Source organism: Acartia tonsa, chromosome 15, assembly GCF_053477335.1.
Source record: "Acartia tonsa isolate MP-2025a chromosome 15, ASM5347733v1, whole genome shotgun sequence".
Classification (NCBI taxonomy): Eukaryota; Metazoa; Arthropoda; class Copepoda; order Calanoida; family Acartiidae; genus Acartia; species Acartia tonsa.
The window spans coordinates 16,880,835-16,905,070 of NC_137274.1; the positions used below are offsets into that span (position 1 = coordinate 16,880,835).

The window sequence follows — 24,236 nt, forward strand, 5'->3', positions numbered from 1 at the left end:
ATAAAATGAAATCATGTCTCATATTTTTGGTTTTACTGTTCATACCAATATCAGGTAAACCATAATACCCTTTTATGCCACAACTAGCCATAGAGACCCACAACTCTCCTGAGAAAGGCAGTTTTCCAGAAACTCCTCAAGAATACACTCAGCTGAAGTCAAAAAAATCTAAATTGCCAAATAAACCATTATAGTATATGTGCATCTGAAGCTACTCTATAACTACAACCTGTCCAAAGTATCATCCATCTGTCTGTCAGTCTGTCCATCAGTCTGTCTATCAGTCTGTTCATCAGTCTGTCTCTCAGTCTGTACTTCAGTCTGTCAATCATTATTCCATCTGTATGTCCATTAGTCTGTCCATAAGTCTGTCCAACATTCAGTCCATCAGTCACTTAGCCAGTCTGTTCATTCGTCTGTCTTCTATTTGTTTGTCCATCTGTCTATCCATCTATCTGTTCATTTGTCTGTTCATTAGTCTTTCTTCCATCTTTCTATCCATCTGTCTGTTCATATATCAATAATTCTGTCTGTCTTGCTAAGGAAAAAATGATTATCTTGGCTTCCATTAGTTTTTCCATCAGAAGCTCTGTCAGTCTGTGCATCAGTATGTCACTTAGTCTTTCTGTTAGTCTATAAATAGTCCTGTCTGTCTAGCTAATTTCTATGATCTATGCACACCTAAACCATGCATTTTTTACATAGTTTTGTCCATACGAATGCAAATAATTTGTTGGGTATTTAATTTCTGTGGTAAAATGTAATTATTTTATGTGAAATTGGAATCCCTAATATCCTATGTTTTAAGTATATTTTTTACATGACTTACTTTGCTATACATTTCTTTAATTTTTTTTATATTTTTTGTGTATTTGCTTTGCTAATTATGGATGTTGTAATCATTGTTTTAGTTCCCTACCCTTTGGCTGAAAGTGATTATGACTTTACAGGTAGTCAAATTATATACCTTATGAAATTTTGAGTAATATGTGAAATGGACAATAATCTATAATAAGTAGAATGATGTCTATCCGTCCTTCTGAAGCTTAAGATCTTGGTAACCACTGAACCAATTGGATTCTACTTTTCAGGGTATATACCTATTGGTCCTGTGGTGGTTTTAGGCTATTATCTTGGGGGGTGGGACAACCCCACCCCACCAAAAATGAAAATTTCCCCCCAAAAAAATTTCAATTTTTTTCTAATTTTAGATTTTTTTATGTTTTCATATAATTTTACACATTTTTATACCTATTTTTTTTACTTTTTGATACTTTTTTTTATTTTTTAACATTTTTTTTCTTTTTAAATTTGTTTTCTTCTTTTTAAACTTTGTTTTATCAAATTAAAAAGATTGTGAAATCTTCTTTCTCCTGAAGAATTAGCACCAAAAAGGCTAATGCAAAGAAATCTTTAAAAACATTAAAAAAGAGAAAAAAGATTTTTAAAATTATAAATTAACATAAATAAATATAAAGAGTTATAAAAAGTTATAAAATGTTATAAAATATAAAAATAAAACTAAAAAAATGTACACAAATTTTAAAATTCTCCCATGAACCAAGAGGCTAGGGGCGAAGCCACTAGTTTATTTAAAGCACAATCAACATTTTTTTATGTTCTTTTGATGATTTCCACTTTAGTCCTTGAATTCTTATTATTATATCGGATATATTGATAACTAGAGAGTAAACATAAAGAATTCTCTAGAAATTTAAACCTCCCTGCCCTTTTTTCCATTTACCCTACAAATCTGAAATTTACACAAATACACTAAAGTACACTTAAAACAAGGATGACAACATCCATGAGTAGCAAAGCTCAAAAATTATGTAAAGACATCTGGAAAAAGTTATCAATGTCATAAAAATATCAATGTAAAATGTAGAGTGTAAACTTATTCAATCCCTAAAAATATCAGTCATTTATCATGAATATGGTTTGATAAAGTCATGAAACTTAAAAATCTAGAGCCTAGTTCACAAAAGACACAGGTCGACCTCTGGAAATATTAGGTCGACCTAAAGAAGCTTTAGGTTGACCGATTTTATAAAGGCATTGGTTAGTTGTACTTGTTTAGGTTGACCTACAAATTAAATCGGTCGACCTCTAAAAGTTGTTTGTGAACTGGGCATATGAATCGATCTTGCAACCCATAAAATATACAAATTTCAGTGAAACTTATTATGAAAATTATGAAAATTATGTAGAATGTAAATTCCTAAAAATTTCACGTAGAAGCCGAGAAAATCTGTTTTATACTTAATCATGCTCCATATTGATTAGGGTGGGTTCATATCGGAATTAGACAAAGCGGGGATATGCAACAGATAAAATTAACCTTAAAAACATTTCTGACCGAAAAAGAATTTCAAAAAATTGAGTTTTAGAACACGACCACTTAAAAATATAATTCATTACTTATTAGTATGCAAAGACGACATTCAAAAATTTTTTTGAATCAGAACTATGGCTTCATGGTGCTCCCTGGAAAGGCCTTGAGGAGCTGAATCAGGAACTTTTGTCCGTTTCAAAATATCTCGTTTCTAGCCTTAGTAATCACTAAAAAACAAATCTTTTTTAAGGTTTATTGAGAATTATCCAATTTGTAGAGGTTTTTTAGATTTTCTCAGGCTAGGAACGAGATTTTTTGAAACGGACAAAAGTTCCTGACTCAGCTCCTCAAGGCATTTCCAGGGAGCACCATGAAGCCATAGTTCTGATTCAATAAATTTTTGACTCCCATTTACAAATAGCTATACAATTGAATGTCTGGTCGTCAGCGGTTTTAAGACTTAGGATAAATTTTAAATCACCCAGAGGTGTATTATATCTATATGAATTGAGTGCAGATCCCCGCTTTGGCCTCAGAAAAAAAATGTCCAAACCCACCCTAATATTGATGGAAATGTTGACAAGAAGTTTCAGCCTTTTATCTTTTACAGGAGCCGATAAAATCAGTTTTGAAAAATAAAAGCGGCTAAAAAGCTGCTTAAAAGCAGTCCAACTGCTACTGATGTTTTCTACTTAAAGGGAGTGTTAATGCAAAAATTTCTCATCTGATTATCAAATCTTAACAATTTCTAAACACATTTCTTAATATCCTTTTTATTGTGTTGGACAATAAATAGCCCACTTAGGAAAATTAGTTTATACTTTTATCAGACTGTTTATAAAGAAATATTGACCCTTTATTATTTACAAATTTGTGATTAAAGGTGGGCGAGAGATGGGCCAAATAAAGTTACTTGGATACCAATAAAAAAAACCTGTTTCTAGCTTTGTTATTGTATTTGGTTTTCAATAAAAAATATTGCTTATTTTATCAATTTCTAAGTAACTATACATTTGTTTAAAGCAAGGATTATGTTAAAAGTCAGATTAACCGTTAGGAAAAATAGAGAACTATGTCAAAAAGTTTAGTTAGAAGGAAAAAAAGACAATCAAATGCACATTTATATAGTCCAGATATTTCCCCAATCTTGGATATAATAAAAATCGGCGGAAAAAGCCGTTTTTTAAGGAAAGAGAGACAGTTTTGCCCTATCTTTGAGATTATTTTAATGAGATGATGTTAAGGTTTGATAATTTGATGAGAAATTTTCTCATTTACAGTCCCTTTCTTTATAATCCATAATAACAGAAATGTTGACAAGAAGTTTCAGCCTTGTATCTTTTATAGGAGCCAAGAAAATCAGTTTTGAAAAATAAAAGCGGCTGAAAAGCTGTTATGATGCTTAATTATGCTCCATATTAATGGGAATATTGCCAAGAAGTTGCAGCCTTCTATCTTTTATAGGAGCTGAGAAAATCATGTTTCCCCAAAGGACAGACAGACATTCCAAATTATAGAGTAGCTTTGCTACTAAAACCAAGATAACAGTACTAAATTTTTTTTCTTATTTTGGTTCAACAACATCTTACCACTTAAGTTGTAGATACTCAGGGTTATAAATTTTCTTTCACTTTCATTATAAATTGATATTTCTGTATAATAGTTTTTTTACATATTTGAAATTTTTATCAACATAGGAGTTCATTAAAGTTTTTTTCATTATTAATGAGTAAGTTATTTGAAAAGTTATTTGATTCTTGATCCTCTCCTGATGTTATAATATTATGATAATGAAATACAGAAGAAAAACTACTTTTTGATTAATGATCCTCTCTAGAAATCAATATAGAAAGATGCACCATGGTATAATTTGGTAACAAAAGAAAAAAGTTTGACAGATTGATAATTCCAACTTATATACCTTAACCCTTAATTGTCTTTAAGGGGTAGGGGGGTGAAGGGGGGGGGGGCGTTGAACAACACCACCTCTGTGTCCTGTGCATGAAAGATAAAAAGGGATTTTTGTTAACTTATAGTGGATGATAAAAACCTACATATTATTTTTTGTACTACTTTGCACAATGGTTTTAAAACTTGAAAACTTGTAGAACATTGCAAACAGACAGGCCCAAATCCTGAAAAATAACAAGTACATGAAAAAAGAAAAAAGGATTTATCAAACCACCCTTGCCCCCCCCCCCCTAGATATACCACACTTTTCTGGGATTTTGGCGAGTCAAGTATCAACTGTGGGGAATACTAAAGGATGACTCCATGCAAAATTTGAGCCGGATCCGGCCAAAACCGGCCGTGATTTTGATAAAAAAAACTGGTTTTTTTCCGGTTTTTAAAGGTATCTGTAAATCGATTCAGCTGGAGCAAAACTGGTTGGAGGTACAAACAATTTTACTTCACATGAAATTTAGCTAATGCAATTGCCTACAAAAATGTACTTCATCATTAACTTGATTGGACAACTCTTTCCCCTCCTAAATGTCCATTAAAACCTCGGAAACGGCAAAAATCGCCAAAAATCACGCCTTCGGCGGCAAATAACGGCTAAACGGTCAGCCGGAGCCGAATCAAACAAAAGTAAAGAAATGTCTGCCTCAAAAAGGTGTTCAACATCAAAGAGATGCTTGAAGTCTCTAAAACGACTCCTTCCCTCCTTTAAGGGGAAAAACTGAAAAAACGCGATTTTCAAAAGTATGCCCACTTTAGACCTTACAAATAACCAGACTTTTGGGCAAAAGGTCACGTGAGATTATCTCAAACCGTTTGGGCGTGGTGGGCCGAAAACTGCAAAAACTGGCCTAAAAATTGACCAGCCTGTCATTTCATCAAAGAAATCCATCAAAAAATCACAATTTGAAATTTTGATATGTCTTTTTTCTCATATGATATAATGACACAAGACTTTCACTTATTGAAAATTCAGCATTGTGGGCAGCCTAGACTTTTTATTTGGTGACCCTGGGGTGACGGGTTCAGTGCACCCCACACCCACAAAGTGGGCATACTTTTGAAAATCGCGTTTTTTCAGTTTTTCCCCTTAAAGGAGGGAAAGGAGTCGTTTTAGAGACTTCAAGCATCTCTTTGATGTTGAACACCTTTTTGAGGCAGACATTTCTTTACTTATGTTTGATTCGCCTCCGGTTGACCGTTTAGCCGTTATTCGCCGCCGAAGGCGTGATTTTTGGCGATTTTTGCCGTTTCCGAGGTTTTAATGGACATTTAGGAGGGAAAAGAGTTGTCCAATCAAGTTGATGATAAAGTACATTTTTGTAGGCAATTGCAATGGCTAAATTTCATGTGAAGTAAAATTGTCTGTACCTACAACCGGTTTTGCTCCAGCTGAATCGATTTACAGATACCCTCTAAAAACCGAAAAAAAACGTTTTTTTATAAAAAATCACGGCCGGTTTGGGCCGGATCCGGCTCAAATTTTGCATGGAGTCATCCTTTGGTATTCCCCACAGATGATACTTGACTCGGCAAAATCCCAGAAAGTGTGGTATATCTACCCCCCCCCCACCCCCTCAATAGAAGAATTCCGAAAAATAAGTGAGCTAAGAATTAAGAGTAATATTATTAATATGAAAAGTTTACTGTCACAATCAAATTTAAATGATAATTATTATTTATCTTCCAGGGCTTGATCTTGACATTGGAAATTCCTTTATAAGGTAAATCATTAAAGCACAAAAGAATTATTCAAAAAAATTAGTTTTTTGACCAAATTGTTTTATATAGGGATGAAAGTGCCCGATGGGAATCAGGAGAGATACCTTTTAGGTTTAGAGATTGGTAAATATTTTTCTTGTATTCATTCGAATCCGGTGGATAGGAACTGGCGCTAATCCATACAAAAAAAACTATGTCTAGCATCATATTATATCAAGCTTTCAACAAATATAAAAATGTACAATCATAAGATTAAAACCACTTTTTTTAACCCGTGCCTTCGGCACCTCTGGGCTAAAATAATTAGTTTTAATCTTATAATTGTACATTCTATATTCGCAGAAAGCGGTTTATAATACAATGAAAGAAATAACTATTAAATGTTGCATCACAAAATCTTACTTTTTCCTTAATTAGCATGGAATTTGTGTGCAAGGTACAGTTACAAAAATTCCTGACTTTAAAAGTTCAGAATCACAATGTTATGCCTATTTTGCTTTAATAATAAATCAACATAAATGGCTTTGCTTACTGATGCTTTCTCTTAACCTTATAAAGGCTAATAACATGTTTACTTAAAACCAGACAGTAGCTCTCATAAATAGCTAAGATTCCTTTTTTCAAGGGCTCACTCAAAAAGCTAAAGAGAGAGTAAAGCAAAGTTGGAGCTAAAAATTCAATTTTTTAAAGTTTACATAGAAATAAAATCTTCAGAAAAAATGAAATTTTTTTGCTGGTTCAAGTTTTTCTGTAAGGAATGAACCTGAAACAAAAAATGATTTTTAAGAAAAGGGTTATGTATGCAAAAAAAATACGATCATAACTATAGCATTAAAAAGTATTCTAAATTTAGGTTCTATCCAGAAGAAAAGGAATTGATAAAATCCCAAATGAAAATTATTGAAGATCAACTTAATGGTGATTACATATATACATATATAGTTTTGATATATTTATAACTAAAACAATAAATTTTATTTGCACCTACATTATCCCTTTCAATCATGTGTAAATATTTATAATTAGATGATTAAAAGGTGATAATATTAAAGAAAATTTATCAAAGAATAATTATGTCATAATTTATTTGATTTTAGGTTGCATTAGATTCATAGATATTGAATCAAGTGCAAAGAAGTTTTATTCACAGCAAGTTGAAATTATCAAAGAAAAAGATTGCCAGGCAACAATAGGTATTATTCTCTAGTCTAGCTACAAAGCATTATTATCTAGGAGAATGTGTGTGTGGGGGGGGGGGATTAATTTTTTTCCAGAATTCAAAAAGTGTGGAGAATGAATGATACAACTTAGTTTTTTTGTGCTAAAGTTTTTTATTCCTTTTAAAACCATACAGCTTTTTGGACCAGAAATAATTTATAATTATCCATTAAACTCTTTATATTATCATAATAAATTTTAGGATATAAAGACCCATTCAGTACTCTAACCCTTGGCAACAAATGTTTTGTAGATGAAGGTAAGATATATGTAGGATTCAGCAATTTGTATAATAATAATGAAGAAATAAATCCATTTCTTATTTCTATTTCTCAAAAGACATTACCTATTATCTACAGCATTACTAGAACTTGAAAATGTTAGATTTTTATCTAGTGATTTTAACTGAAAAATTTACTTTAAAAAGCGGTAAATTTTGTTGACATTTAAAGATTTATTTTATGACATAAAATTGTCAATTCATGTTTTAATAATATATTAATTAGGTAATCTATTTTAATTTTGTATTATTAACAAAAAAAACCACACTGTCTACAAAGGGATAAATTGAAAAGGTTATTTAAAATGATAATATCCTTTTTCATTGTATCCGACAATAAATAACCCACTTAGGATATTTAGATTACACTTTCATTCAACTATTTATAAAGAAATATTTTAAAATTTGTAATTAGAGGTGGGCGAGAGATGGACCAGCTGAGGTTACTTGGTTACTAATAAAAAAAACTTTTTATAGTTTTGATATTGTTTTTGATAACGCTGTAATTTAGTAAAAAAGATCTTTTTTAAATTAGTATTATTGAGAGAAAAATACCTCACTGTTTCCAAAGGACTGAATCTCAGCGATTATTTAAAATGATAATATTTTTTTTATTGTGTTAAACAATAAAAAACCAACTTAGGAGATTTATATTTTATAATTAATTATTTAAGAATTATGACAAACATATTATTTAAAGATAATTAACTGCACATGTTTATATGGCGGAAAAAATTTCTTCCAACGTTGACGGAAAATGAAGTTTTTAAGGAAACAAGAGCCCATATTGCCACATCTTTGAAATTTTATTAATGAGATGATGTTAAGGTTTGATACTCAGATGAGAATTTTTTTGTGCACAGTCCCTCAACTGTAAGTATAAAGCAAATTTAATTCAGGGCGTACTATACTCCATGAGTTATCCCATCTTCTTGGAATGGTTCATGAACAAAACAGGTTATATGATAGTTTATTCTTTCTGTAATTTCTAGGTAAAGCTAATAATATATGTATACTAGTGAATCGGTGGTGCAGGCACCACCAAAAAAATTATATTCTACCTTATCTCATCCCTGAATATTAACCCTATTCTTCCATTGTCCTATCCCTGAATGTTAAACATTTTTCTTCCATTGACCTATCCCCCACTATTAGCCTTTTTTTATTCCATTGGCCTATCCCCGACTATTAACCTTTTTTCTTCCGTTGACCTATCCCCAACTATTAACCTTTTTTCTTCCATTGACCTATCCCTGACTATTAACCTTTTTTCTTCCGTTGACCTATCCCCAACTATTAACCTTTTTTCTTCCATTGACCTATCCCTGACTATTAACCTTTTTTCTTCCGTTGACCTATCCCCGACTATTAACCTTTTTTCTTCCGTTGACCTATCCCTGACTATCAACCTTTTTTCTTCCATTGACCTATCCCTGACTATTAACCTTTTTTCTTCCATTGACCTATCCCCGACTATTAACCTATTTTTCTTCCATTGACCTATCCCCGACTATTAACCTTTTTTTTCTTCCATTGACCTATCCCCGACTATTAACCTTTTTCTTCCATTGACCTATCCCCCACTATTAACCTTTTTTTCTTCCATTGACCTATCCCCCACTATTAACCTTTTTTCTTCCATTGACCTATCCCTGAATCTCTCTCTTTCCGAACCAAACTACAAATTAACCCATTAGTGCCGAACCAGGCATTAAAACTAGGGTTGGGCCGGATACTTTTTTGGCCGGATACCGGATACCGGATATCCGGCTGATTTCAAATGCCGGATATCCGGTAACCGGCCGGATATCCGGCCAACGCCGGATATCCGGCAAATATCCGGTTATCCGGCCAAATTACCGGATATCTGGCCGGATAACCGGCCAAATTACCAAATATTAAAGTAGTAAAAAAATTTCTTCAGAAATCTTATATAAATTTACATAAAGTTAAACTTATTCAGAAAAAATGTTCTTCTAGCTTCAATAATAAGAAAATTATAGCCATTTAAGATTTTAAAAAGCAGAGATTTTTGGTGTAAAGTATAAAAAATTATAGAGCCGGATATCTGGCCGGATAGTTTCAATAACTTTTTTGTTTTTATAGTAAAGTCGCTGATTTTTTTCGTGAAATCTAATGTTTATTGACAAGTACATCTATTTGTGAATTCGATTTATTCAAATTATTATTTTTTATATGATTTTTTTATCGTTTTTTTACGCCCTATTATGACCCGGTTCGGCTTGGCCATAAATACCCGACAGTTTTAAAACCCGGCTCGGTTTCGGTTTTTATTACCCGGTTTTAACTTTTCAACCAATAAAAATAACACTTTACGTCATTAGTAAGGGTTTGAGCCACCCTAATAACCCTAGTAATCTCTATAGGTGTCACCCAATAGTTTTATTCTCGTTTTCTGATATGTAACACCCAAATTTTATATGTTCTTTTTTTGTAGTGTGTGTCTTTTAAAACTTCAAGCAACGGTTTTTTTTACCCGAAAACGGCGGCACCTATAGCCGAAACACTAAATTTGAAATAAATCGCTTCGTATTATACTTGTAGCTCTATAGATTACATGAGGTTGTGTAGTTTTCAATTTTGGATCGTATCAAAGTTCTAAAAAGTGTTCATCTCACTTTTGGCGTTTAAAAATTACATTTTTCGATTTTTGGTCGAAATAACCGGGTTTTTACAGCAAAACCGGGTTTTAACGCCGGTGGAAACCGCCCAAAACGGGTAATAATGCCTGGTTGGTATTTATGGCCGAGCCGAACCGGGTTTTTTTGCAACTTTCCTGTGCACGCCACTAGAGCAAAACAAAAAAATACAAATTCCGTTTTGACCATTATAAAGCTTCCCTGAAACTTTCAGCTCGATCGGCCTATAAAAGTGGCGCTCGACACTAATGGGTTAAGTTACTCATAAAGATTACTACGACTTTTATAGTTTCGTTTATTCATCATTTTTTAAAGATTTAATGTCCCTCGCTCTCACTTCCCTTTTCTTCCGTCTTTATTTTAATTTCATTATATTTATTTAAAACCGTATTTATAGTTTTGTCTCTCTTTCTTTAAAATATTTTAGGATCATAATGTTTTTTGTTTAAAATTATCGTCCTGAAAGGGTTAAACTGTTTAGTTAAATGTTAAATTTATTTTAATATCTGAACACATTCGGGCGCATTGCTAGTATCAAATTATATTAAAACTTAGTTTTCCTTGATTTATTATATTATAAATTTAAATTTTCTATTCTATGAATAGAAATTTTTTTACTTCAATATAATTTAAATAGCAACGTGAAATAAAAAATTTAATTTATTCTTCATAGAGTAAAATAATGGGTCATATCATTCTGGCCAATGAGAGTTTATTATTGATTATTGAACCAGTATGAGTTTTTAACATTCAATCTTTGGAAAACTTGAGCTCATTTATAGATAGTTATTTCCTATATAGATCTGTCATGGATCTTGATACAATACTGCAGGCCGTTTTGTAAATGTTAAAAATTGGAAGATTTTATTAAATAAATGTAATCCCAAATATAAATATTAAATAAATACTAGTGGCTTCGCCCCTAGCATCTAGGGGCTTTTTCCCCCAGAGGTGATGGAAATTCCCCTCCCTTTTCAAAATTATTTTTTGACAAAATTTTGGATTAAAAAGGAAAAGGCAGAATTTTTTTTTTTGGGGGGGGGGAAGGGAGGGGGGTAGTTGATATCCCTCTATTTAAATTTTAGGATCATGGAAAGAAAACAAAGTCATTCCTAATTAGGACAGAAGTCACTGGAAATTGGTCTAAGGAAGGCTACTTATGTCCTTCATCTAACAAAATCTAACTTAAGGGAGGTGACTTATGTCCTTTGTCTGACAAATTCTTACATTAGGAAGGCTGCTTATGTCCTTCAAGTTGCAAAACTTAGCTTTTCTGTCCTTCACATAGCAAAACCTCACAAAACATAGCATTTCTGTCATTCACATAGCAAATTCTTGCAAAACATAGCATTTATGTCCTTCACATTGCAAATTCTTGCAAAACATAGCAAATTCTTGCAAAACATAGCATTTATGTCCTTCACATAGCAAATTCTTGCAAAACATAGCATTTATGTCCTTCACATAGCAAATTCTTGCAAAACATAGCATTTATGTCCTTTACATAGCAAATTCTTGCAAAACATAGCAAATTCTTGCAAAACATAGCAAATTCTTGCAAAACATAGCAAATTCTTGCAAAACATAGCAAATTCTTGCAAAACATAGCAAATTCTTGCAAAACATAGCAAATTCTTGCAAAAAATAGCAAATTCTTGCAAAACATAACAAATTCTTGCAAAACATAGCATTTCTGTCTTCACATAGCAAATTCTTGCAAAACATAGCAAATTCTTGGAAAACTTAGCATTTCTGTCCTTAACATAGCATTTTGGTCCTTCACATAGCAAAATCTCACAAAACATAGGTTTTTCTGACCTTTTTCTACCAGGAGATCAGAACTAAATCAGAACACACAGAACGCTGAGTTAAATGTACTGTTTGAACTTCTATCTAACAGGATATGAGAACTTAATCAGAACACACATAACAAGAGTGTTTACATAGTACATTCAGATTAACAATTATTCAATTGGCCCCTTTTCAGTCCATCATATGACATGGGAATCAGGTTGAGGAGCATTTTATGCAGCCTAAATTCCACTATGCTATGCCACTTTTCCTAAAAGGCGTCATAGCTGGCCTCTTTTGTGTCGATCATATGACATGGGAGGTGGTGCCATGTAGGAAAAGTGGCATTGCATTCTTGGGAATTTAGACTGCATAAAATGCTCCTCAACCTCCGTCCCATGTCATATGATGGACTGAAAAGGGGCCAGCTATGACGCCTTTTAGGCCCTAGAATGCAATGCCACTTTTCCTACATGGCACCATAGCTGGCCTCTTTTGTGTCACAACCTCCCAGTTCTCATATCCTGTTAGATAGAAGTTCAAACAGTACATTTAACTCAGCATAAATTATCATAATTTATGCAGGGGTAAATTTTAAATAGGGGGGGGGGAGGGGTAATAATAATGAATTATCATAATTTATGCAGAGTTAAATGCATAATGGATAATCTTAATGTATTATGTAAAAACTCTTGTTATGTGTGTTCTGATTTAGTTCTGATCTCCTGGTAGAAAAAGGTCAGAAAACCTATGTTTTGTGAGATTTTGCTATGTGAAGGACCAAAATGCTATGTTAAGGACAGAAATGCTAAGTTTTCCAAGAATTTGCTATGTTTTGCAAGAATTTGCTATGTGAAGGACAGAAATGCTATGTTTTGCAAGAATTTGCTATGTTTTGCAAGAATTTGCTATGTGAAGGACATAAATGCTATGTTTTGCAAGAATTTGCTATGTTTTGCAAGAATTTGCTATGTTTTGCAAGAATTTGCTATGTTTTGCAAGAATTTGCTATGTTAAGGACATAAATGCTATGTTTTGCAAGAATTTGCTATGTAAAGGACATAAATGCTATGTTTTGCAAGAATTTGCTATGTTTTGCAAGAATTTGCTATGTTTTGCAAGAATTTGCTATGTTTTGCAAGAATTTGCTATGTTTTGCAAGAATTTGCTATGTGAAGGACATAAATGCTATGTTTTGCAAGAATTTGCTATGTTTTGCAAGAATTTGCTTTGTTTTGCAAGAATTTGCTATGTGAAGGACATAAATGCTAGGTTTTGCAAGAATTTGCTATGTGAAGGACATAAATGCTATGTTTTGCAAGAATTTGCTATGATTTGCAAGAATTTGCTATGTTTTGCAAGAATTTGCTATGTGAAGGACATAAATGCTATGTTTTGCAAGAATTTGCTATGTGAAGGACAGATAAACTATTTTATGCAAGATTTTGCTATGTGAAGGACCAAAAAGCTAGGTTTTGTGTGGTGAAGGGAGGCTACTTATGTCCTTCATCTTGCAAAATCTTTGTTAAGGGAGACAAGTTATGCCCTTCATCTAACAAATTCTCACATAAGGGAAGCTACTTATGTCCTTCCTAGGAAGGTGACTTCTGTCCTAATTAAGGAATGACTTTGCTATGTGAAGGACATAAATGCTATGTTTTGCAAGAATTTGCTATGTTTTGCAAGAATTTGCTATGTTTTGCAAGAATTTGCTATGTTAAGGACATAAATGCTATGTTTTGCAAGAATTTGCTATGTAAAGGACATAAATGCTATGTTTTGCAAGAATTTGCTATGTTTTGCAAGAATTTGCTATGTTTTGCAAGAATTTGCTATGTTTTGCAAGAATTTGCTATGTTTTGCAAGAATTTGCTATGTTTTGCAAGAATTTGCTATGTGAAGGACATAAATGCTATGTTTTGCAAGAATTTGCTATGTTTTGCAAGAATTTGCTTTGTTTTGCAAGAATTTGCTATGTGAAGGACATAAATGCTAGGTTTTGCAAGAATTTGCTATGTGAAGGACATAAATGCTATGTTTTGCAAGAATTTGCTATGATTTGCAAGAATTTGCTATGTTTTGCAAGAATTTGCTATGTGAAGGACATAAATGCTATGTTTTGCAAGAATTTGCTATGTGAAGGACAGATAAACTATTTTATGCAAGATTTTGCTATGTGAAGGACCAAAAAGCTAGGTTTTGTGTGGTGAAGGGAGGCTACTTATGTCCTTCATCTTGCAAAATCTTTGTTAAGGGAGACAAGTTATGCCCTTCATCTAACAAATTCTCACATAAGGGAAGCTACTTATGTCCTTCCTAGGAAGGTGACTTCTGTCCTAATTAAGGAATGACTTTGTTTTCTTTCCATGATCCAAATTTTAAAAAGAAATTTGGTATTATCCTCTTAGGAAATTTTTCTCAAAATTTGACAATTTTTATACCCCCCCCCCCCCCCCCCAGGAATAACGGCCCCCTGGCCTGCCTAGCCGCTGGCGCTTGGCCCCCTAGCCATATAACCTAACCTAGCCTAACCTAACCCAGTCATTTAGTCGAGGGTTGGGGGGGGGTATAAAATTGAAAAAAATTTCTAAGAGGATAATGCCAGAAATTTTTTGGTGGGTTGTTTCCCACCCCCCAGCTTGAACCATTACAGGACTAGTAGGTATATTACCTGAAGAGAAGAGCCAAATCAGTTCAGTGGTTATTGAAATATTAAACTTCAGACAGACAGACATCATTATACTTTGTGTTAGAAATATATACAAATATAGTAAAGATTTAAATGAAGCCAATCTTGATTTATTTATTATAATTCTTTTTTAACCTTCCTATGGTGTTCCTGAGTGACATTATTTTTTTTGCAGACCAGACAGAGACAAGTATGTGACTATCGACTTTGAAAAGTTAGAACCAGGCACTGAAGACGGCATGATTATAAGAGAAAGAAGATATGGAGAAACCTTTCAGGAATTAGAAATATTGAAAATATCAAAGCAAAAGGATTTTTATCAATAATGAATTTTGAGTCTTTACTTACAAGTTTATAATTACCAAATAGTTTTTTTCATATTTCTTTAAATTTTAGACTCCCTATGACTTCAACAGGAATTGGAAACAAATCAAATGATAATTATCTTTTAAATATTTAATGTTAAATGTTACCTTTTATTGATAAAAACAAATCATAATGGTCATTACAAAAACAGGGGAAAATAGAATAAAACATTACCTTTTCAAGAGACACCAAACCATACTCATAGATTTTATTTCTGGTTTTATATACAGGGTGTCCCTCGGAAACTGTTTTTTTAAACGCTTATTACTCCCTTTATATTTGAGCTATCTTAGTAAAATAAAGAATATTTGGCAGCCTACTTCTTGCCATTTTATGGGATAATGATGAAAAATCCACAAAATAAACAGGAACAAATCTACAAGGTTTTACATAAGAGGTTAATTTTATTAAATTTAGACTAACCCTCAAGAAAATATTTGCTTTGTGAACTTTAGGATTAGTTAGAGTCCAAAGGACTGGTCGCTCAGACTTTCTAATAGAACTGGCTTGACATGGCAATCCAGAAATTAACCAATATTCAAGAATCTGAAGTATTATATTAGTAAACAATATTTAAAAATAGGCATAATATTGATCTTCTTTGTTTATTATTTATGTGTGCTTGTTCAAATGCACACAAGAACCTGAAATTTACCAGATTTTTTAGTTAGACTACAATGCCAGTTCTTATAATGTCTGGAGTCTTTGTAATTCACCGTTTGACCACCAGCTTCTTTAAAAGTTAGCTAAGGCATATTTTTCTTGTGGATTAGTCTTATATTCACTAAAATCAGCCTGTTATGTATTACCTTGTCGATTTTTTTCTGTTAACTTTGCGGATTTTTCAACATTATATCATTAAATGGTCAGTGGTAGGCTATCAAACACTTTTTATTTTACTAAGATAGCTCAAATATTAAGGGAGGAATAAGTTTTTTAAAAAAACAGTTTCCGAGGGACACCCTGTATATGGTTTCAACCTCCTAACAACTTTGAATCAATAAGTATAGAATAAACAATTAATTTTGTAAACATCAATAAGAATATTATTTTGCATTTAAATATAACCCAAAAATTACTTTAAAGGGACTGTGAACGTAAATTTTTCTCATCTTAATATCAAATCTTAACATTATCTCGTTCATAATATCTCACAGATAGAGCAAAACGCGCTTTTGTTTGCTTAAAAAACGGCTGTTTCCGACGATTTTTATAAGGTACAGGGAAAGGAAGAAATTTTCCGTATTATATAAAATGTCCATTAAATTGATTTTTTCTCCCATTATAGCTAAAATTAAACTTTTTCACATAGTTCTAGATTTTTCCTAACAGTTAAGCTGACTTTTAACATAATCCTTGCTTTAAACCAATGTATAGTTACTTAGAAATTGATAAAATAAGCAATATTTTTTATTGAAAACCAAATACAATAACAAAGCCAGAAACAGGTTTTTATCATTATCCAATTAACTTTAGATGGCCCATCTCTCGCCCACCTTTAATTACAAATTTGTAAATAATACAGACGCAATATTTCTTTATAAACAGTCTGATAAAAGTGTAAACTAATTCTCCAAAGTGGGTTATTTATTGTCCAACACAATAAAAAAAGGATATTATTATTTCAAATAACCTATGAGATTCAACCCTTTGTAGACAGTGAGGTATTTTTTTGTCAATAATACGAATTTAAAATAGGTCTTTATTACCTAATTACTACGTTATAAAAAAACTAATTGGCAATTTTATAGCATAAAATAAATCCTTAACAGTAAGTAAATTGTTTCAACTATATATGACAAGTTAAATATCCCTACAAACATTAAAAGAATCAAAAACGTTCAGATTTTCCCTGTTTTTTCCTTTTTCCCTCCCAAAATACCATAAAATCAAGGCATTATTCCTGGATATTTTTGTTTATAGGACGTTTTTGGTTGATCAGTGTAGTGAAATGTGCTTAGTAAATGTTAAGATTTGATAATCAGATGAGAAATTTTTACGTTCACACTCCCTTTAAATATTAAATGAAATATAATTGATTCATTCCTAAATATAATTTTAGTATCATGCATTATCATGAAAGACAGGGGTGCAAGAAGGAAGATATTTGCATCAAAATAAATCAGCCATATAAGAGTATGAAATCTTTTACTGATCAAACACTAAAACAGTATCCGGTAAATCAATATTTTAAAATTTTCCCATTGTATTAAAAACAGAGGGAAATAATTTTACTTTTTGCATTAATAAAAAATATGTTTAGTCTATAAATAATGTTATTAAACTAATGTTATTCATACTTTTAGGAAATGTTGTCAGCAGTTGACGTTATTGAAATATCCAGGAATATGCCTAAGATATTATATATCTTTATATCCCATTTTAAAGTAACATGATGTGTGTACCAATGGATCTAGCTAACAGCTGAACAGATATCATTTTGGCCTCAAAAAAATTAAGCTCCCCCCATTTTTTTTGTTTGTTTTGTTTTCAAAACCACCCTACATCAAGTGTCCTTAGAGGCCTCTAAGTTTCCTATATATTAACATAACGGAGTTAAGTTTGTGAAAATGTTTGTTCACTAAGATCTATCTGGCTGAACTTTTTTTCCATGTTTTCAAGAGAGGGGGGGAGGCTATTATTTTGCCCAGATCCAAAATACAAAATAACAATGTATAAATATAGCAGGTTATCCCTTTCCCTTTCAGTTTAAGTTCCTAGAGGCAAAGGCTAAGGGGAAATTATATTTAAAGAAATTAAAGAAGGTGCCTAGTCAGGAACAAACCTCCTACCTGTATTTGTAATGATTGGAAAATAAGGGTGAGAATAGTTTTAAGCTAGATCACTATTTTACTTTAAGCCAGGTTAGGTTTTGTTTTGTTGGATATACATTATTCCCACTGGGGTTAAAAACATTATAAAGAAATCTACCAATCCACTTTTAATATACCATCTACCATCAATCTATAGGGGCAGAGGGCATGTAGATTCAATGCTAGGAAACTTAAGGAAAAGCACCAAATTGTAATTTATTAAATCTTATTTATTTATGATTATTAAAATGGTATCATATAACAAAATATAAATCTTACACATAATCATGCAGTGCTTATAATTGCCAAGTAAGCAAGGACATACAGGTAATTGGAAGGTTATTAGCAAATACATATCTTTTAAATCTTTTTAAAAATTTTTTTTTGCTTTTTGATAATTCTAGAAGCAAAAATTCACTTCAAACTTTGCCTGTTTGAAAGGTGCTGCTGATTAATGAATAGTTATTCTGTAAAAAAAGCTTTGTTTGAAATTAAAATTTATTTTCACATAAAGATCTATCTAAGCTGTTTTGATTATAGAAATTAGAATAGATCCTGGAATATTTATATTTTTGTATCCAGAATTTAAGTTTTATTTTAGGAGAAATACAGCAGATACAAAGAGGAAATTTATGGCAGAGGTAACTTAAAGGAAGCCTGCAAGAAATAACACGTTTTAACTGCTGAAAGACTGCCACAAGAAGACCCAATACCCCAAATTTAAAGCCTTAAGCTTCAATAACAAAAAAGTTCTAGGCATTTCAAAATAGCATTTTATGTACAATGGAATTTTTGAAAGATTTTCAATGCTCATAAAAGAAAAAACAATTTTAAATTACGTCGCCTAGACACAAAATTATAACCTTATCTTTGTCAGAAACTTAGATTGCCTGTAACCAATTACATTTTTACAATAAAAACACCACATTTCATAGTCAAAATCTATGAAAAAAATTCGATTTAAATTGCATTTTTAAACAAAAATCATAGCGGAAACAAAGGGGTAAACTAATACAAGCTTAGCTGTGATTGGTTGTTAAGCTGATTCAGCCTTCTGATTGGCTACAGTACATTCAGTACAACGCAAGTAAAACTTAATTTTTTTTAATGATTTTGACTATAAAAATGGGTATTTTTATTGTAAAAATATAATTAGTTACTGGAAACCTAAATTTATGACAAAAATAAGCTTATAATTTTGTTTCTAGGCCAAGTAATTTAATTTCAAAGTTTTCAACATGAACATTGCAATTCTTTCAAAATTTTCATTGTACATAAAATGTCATTTTAAAATGCCTAGAACTTTTTTGTTATAGAAGCTGAAGGCTTCAAATTTGGGGTATTTACTCTACTTGTGGCAGTGTCTCAGCAGTTAAAGCGTGGTATTTCTTGCAGGCTTCCTTTAACAAAAAAATTCAAAAAGTTTGATATTTTTATTGCAAAACATCTCTTTTTATCTAGAATTGATAAAAGCCTCAGAAGATGGAGATGCTGATTTAGTACAAAAACTTCTGAGAGAAGGAGCTTCTGTTAATGAAAAAGAGCCAAATTTTGGTAAACAATATTAACAAATTGTAAATGCTCCATCTATCTCATCATACTATAGTTTACTATCTTTACATTTATTTTGATATCTCTACTATCTGCAATGTGTATCAGTGTATCACTAACAGGGTGCAATAATAAATAAACAATCAAAAAAATAATTTTTTTAAAATTCTCGTCACTCTGTATCTGTCTGTATGTTTGTCTGATAAATTTTCTTGGCTGCTATTTAAGATGATTTTAAAGGGTGTGCAAAAAAAAAATGCAGACATTTTTAAAATTGAAATTGCGCGGCTTGTGTTAATAGTAGAAAAATGTTACGCATATCGTTAGAACCGTTAGGAAGTCTATTTTTTGGAAATATAAAAACGATTCCTCTGTTATGTATAGTTTAGGAGCGATGTGGTAAAATGTCCCAACTGCCTTAAAACTTGACTTGCGAGTAAATCATTAAAGATTTAAGTATTTAAAAAAATATGTACCTTTTTAAAATTCAAACTGTTCGGCTTGTGTGAATAGTAGAAAAATGCTATGTATATATTTAGAACCGTCATAAGCTCTATTTTTTGGAAATATAAGTATGATTTTTGTGCTATTTTTAGTTTAGGAGCTGTATTGATAAATGTGAGAAAAGTGGAAATTTTTTTGTTTTAGTTTTAAGTCAGTTGGGAGATTCTTCCACATAGCTCATAAATTATACGTAGCACATGAATGGTTTTTATATTTCCAAAAAATAGAGTTTATAGCAATTCCATAGGCATGCAAAACATTTTTCTACCATTAACACAAGCCGAGCAATTAGAATTTTAAAAATGTACGTATTTTTATTTGCATACCCTTTAATTTAATCTTTAATGATTTACTCGCAAGTCAAGTTTTACATCAGTTGGGACATTTTAACACGTAGCTCCGTAACTATACATAGCAGAGGAATCGGATCATGGAAAGAAAACAAAGTCATTCCTAAATTAGGACAGAAGTCACCTTCCTAGGAAGGACAAAAGTAGCCTTCCTTAAGTGAGAATTTGTTAGATGAAGGGCATAACATGCCTCCCCTAACAAAGAATTTGCAAGATTGAGGACATAAGTAGCCTCCCTTCAACTCAAAAAACCTAGCTTTTTGATCCTTCACATAGCAAAATCTTGCATAAAATTGGTTTTTGGTCCATCACATAGCAAAAAATTGGAAAACTTAGCTTTTCTGTCCTTCACATAGCTAATTCTTGCAAAACATAGCAAATTCTTACAAAACATAGAAAATTCTTGCAAATCATAGCAAATTCTTACAAAACATAGCAAATTCTGGCAAAACATAGCAAATTCTTGCAAAACATAGCATATTCTTGCAAAACATAGCAAATTCCTGCAAAACATAGCAAATTATTACAAAACATAGCAAATTCTTAGAAAACATAGCTTTTCTGTCCTTCACATAGCAAATTCTTGCAAAACATAGCAAATTCTTACAAAACATAGCAAATTCTTGCAAAACAAAGCAAATTCTTGCAAAACATAGCAAATTCTTGCAAAACATAGCAAATTCTTGCAAAACATAGCTTTTCTGTCCTTCACATTGCTAATTCTTGCAAAACATAGCAAATTCTTGCAAAACATAGCAAATTCTTACAAAACATAGCAAATTCTTGCAACACATAGCAAATTCTTACAAAACATAGCAAATTCTTACAAAACATAGCAAATTCTTGCAAAACATAGCCAATTCTTACAAAACATAGCAAATTCTTGCAAAACATAGCAAATTCTTACAAAACATAGCAAATTCTTGCAAAACATAGCAAATTCTTGCAAAACATAGCAAATTCTTGCAAAACATAGCAAATTCTTGGAAAACTTAGCTTTTCTGTCCTTCACATAGCTAATTCTTGCAAAACATAGCAAATTCTTACAAAACATAGCAAATTCTTGCAAAACATAGCTTTTCTGTCCTTCACATAGCTAATTCTTGCAAAACATAGCAAATTCTTGGAAAACTTAGCTTTTCTGTCCTTCACATAGCAAATTCTTGCAAAACATAGCAAATTCTTACAAAACATAGCAAATTCTTGCAAAACATAGCAAATTCTTGCAAAACATAGCAAATTCTTGCAAAACATAGCTTTTCTGTCCTTCACATTGCTAATTCTTGCAAAACATAGCAAATTCTTGCAAAACATAGCTAAATCTTACAAAACATAGCAAATTCTTGCAAAACATAGCAAATTCTTACAAACATAGCAAATTCTTACAAAACATAGCAAATTCTTGCAAAACATAGCAAATTCTTACAAAACATAGCAAATTCTTGCAAAACATAGCAAATTCTTACAAAACATAGCAAATTCTTGCAAAACATAGCAAATTCTTACAAAACATAGCAAATTCTTGCAAAACATTGCAAATTCTTGCAAAACATAGCAAATTCTTGGAAAACTTAGCTTTTTTGTCCTTCACATAGCTAATTCTTGCAAAACATAGCAAATTCTTGGAAAACTTAGCTTTTCTGTCCTTCACATAGCAAATTCTTGCAAAACATAGCAAATTCTTGCAAAACATAGCAAATTCTTACAAAACATAGCAAATTCTTGCAAAACATAGCAAATTCTTACAAAATATAGCAAATTCTTAGAAAATATAGCTTTTCCGTCCTTAACATAGCAAATTCTTGCAAAACATAGCAAATTCTTACAAAACATAGCAAATGCTTGGTATCACCTGGGTATTTTTTCTTCAAAATATTTTTTACTTAACCAAATTTACCAAGGATTCGAACCATTTCCCAAATCTTACTGTTGGTACCAAGGACACCAGGTCACCGTATCTCAAGAACCGGTGATCAGATCGCGCTGAAAATTCGTTTTTGAGTTTGGAACCCTTATTGTAAGAAATTGCTATGTTTTGCAAGAATTTGCTATGTTTTGCAAGAATTTGCTGTGTTTGGTAAGAATTTGCTATGTTTTGCAAGAATTAGCTATGTGAAGGACAGAAAAGCTAAGTTTTCCAAGAATTTGCTAAGTTTTGCAAGAATTTGCTATGTTTTGCAAGAATATGCTATGTTTTGCAAGAATTTGCTATGTTTTGCAAGAATTTGCTATGTTTTGCAAGAATTTGCTATGTTTTGCAAGAATTTGCTATGTTTTGCAAGAATATGCTATGTTTTGCAAGAATTTGCTATGTTTTGCCAGAATTTGCTATGTTTTGTAAGAATTTGCTATGTTTTGCAAGCATTAGCTATGTGAAGGACAGAAAAGCTAAGTTTTCCAAGAATTTGCTATGTTTTGCAAGAATTTGCTATGTTTTGCAAGAATTTGCTATGTTTTGCAAGAATTTGCTATGTTTTGCAAGAATTTGCTATGTTTTGCAAGAATTTGCTATGTTTTGCAAGAATTTGCTATGTTTTGTAAGAATTTGCTATGTTTTGCAAGAATTAGCTATGTGAAGGACAGAAAAGCTAAGTTTTGCAAGAATTTGCTATGTTTTGCAAGAATTTGCTATGTTTTGTAAGAATTTGCTATGTTTTGCAAGAATTAGCTATGTGAAGGACAGAAAAGCTAAGTTTTCCAAGAATTTGCTATGTTTTGCAAGAATTTGCTATGTTTTGCAAGAATTTGCTATGTTTTGTAAGAATTTGCTATGTTTTGCAAGAATTTGCTATGTGAAGGACAGAAAAGCTAAGTTTTCCAAGAATTTGCTATGTTTTGCAAGAATTAGCTATGTGAATTACAGAAAAGCTAAGTTTTCCAAGAATTTGCTATGTTTTGCAAGAATTAGCTATGTGAAGGACAGAAAAGCTAAGTTTTCCAAGAATTTGCTATGTTTTGCAAGAATTTGCTATGTTTTGTAAGAATTTGCTATGTTTTGCAAGAATTAGCTATGTGAAGGAAAGAAAAGCTAAGTTTTTCAAGAATTTGCTATGTTTTGCAAGAATTTGCTAGGTTTTGCAAGAATTTGCTATGTTTTGCAAGAATTTGCTAGGTTTTGCAAGAATTTGCTGGTTGAAGGACAGAAAAGCTATGTTTTGTGAGGTTTTGCTATGTGAAGGACATAAAAGCTAAGTTTTGCATGATGAAGGACATAAGCAGCCTTCCTAATGTAAGAATTTGTCAGACAAAGGACATAAGTCACCTCCTTAAGTTAGATTTTGTTAGATGAAGGACATAAGTAGCCTTCCTTAGATCAATTTCCAGTGACTTCTGTCCTAATTATGAATGACTTTGTTTTCTTTCCATGATCCGAGGAATCAATCTTATTTTCAAAAAATAGACTTCCTATCAGTTCTAACGATATGCGTAACTTTTTTCTACTATTAACACAAGCCGCGCAATTTCAATTTTAAAAATGTCCCCATTTTTTTTGCACACCCTTTATATAACTTTACAATATCTGTCTTTCTTGTCTTGTATTTATGTGTGAATTTCTGTCTATCTATCTATCAATGGCAGATAAGAAATTGAATGAAGATCAATAATATTAAAGACATAAGTATAAGTTTCAACATAATTGCAGTTAAAAAGGTTCTATGACAAAGGCAGGAGTCCCAAACGTCGGTGTGGACAAACCTCAAAGTGGACAAAAACCTAACCTAACCTATTTTAGACCGTCTTATAGGTTTTTTAAATGCCTAACCCCTGCGGGGGGGCTTATATGTTTATTTCTGTATAGAAATACTTTTAAAAATCTAAAATTTTAAAACTCCTGTGTTTGTCTTCTCCAACGTTTGGGACTGGAACCGTTAAAAAGCAGTCTGTTTATTTTTATGTAAATTTTATATTAGAAATCTCAAAACAAAATTTCAGCAGCCATATGTTGCATCTCCCAGCTGCCTTAGTCAGAGTCTGTGGGAAAACAGCAACCTTTT

At 31.8% G+C, this 24,236-nt stretch overlaps 1 protein-coding gene across 1 annotated transcript in view; it reads left to right on the forward strand.

Annotated features, from left to right (window-relative positions):
- Positions 1-24,236, forward strand: part of LOC145307344 (meprin A subunit beta-like) — a 32,131-nt gene continuing 7,895 nt past the window's right edge. The window contains exons 1-15 of the mRNA XM_080149724.1: positions 1-54; positions 912-950; positions 5,988-6,021; positions 6,089-6,142; positions 6,873-6,937; positions 7,117-7,212; positions 7,440-7,496; positions 8,417-8,474; positions 14,833-14,933; positions 15,052-15,071; positions 17,084-17,200; positions 17,330-17,364; positions 18,127-18,163; positions 18,438-18,477; positions 19,298-19,390. Coding sequence (XP_080005850.1) covers positions 6-54; positions 912-950; positions 5,988-6,021; positions 6,089-6,142; positions 6,873-6,937; positions 7,117-7,212; positions 7,440-7,496; positions 8,417-8,474; positions 14,833-14,933; positions 15,052-15,071; positions 17,084-17,200; positions 17,330-17,364; positions 18,127-18,163; positions 18,438-18,477; positions 19,298-19,390 — 895 coding nt within the window. The 5' untranslated portion in view covers positions 1-5. The remainder of the gene's footprint in view (positions 55-911; positions 951-5,987; positions 6,022-6,088; positions 6,143-6,872; positions 6,938-7,116; positions 7,213-7,439; positions 7,497-8,416; positions 8,475-14,832; positions 14,934-15,051; positions 15,072-17,083; positions 17,201-17,329; positions 17,365-18,126; positions 18,164-18,437; positions 18,478-19,297; positions 19,391-24,236) is intronic.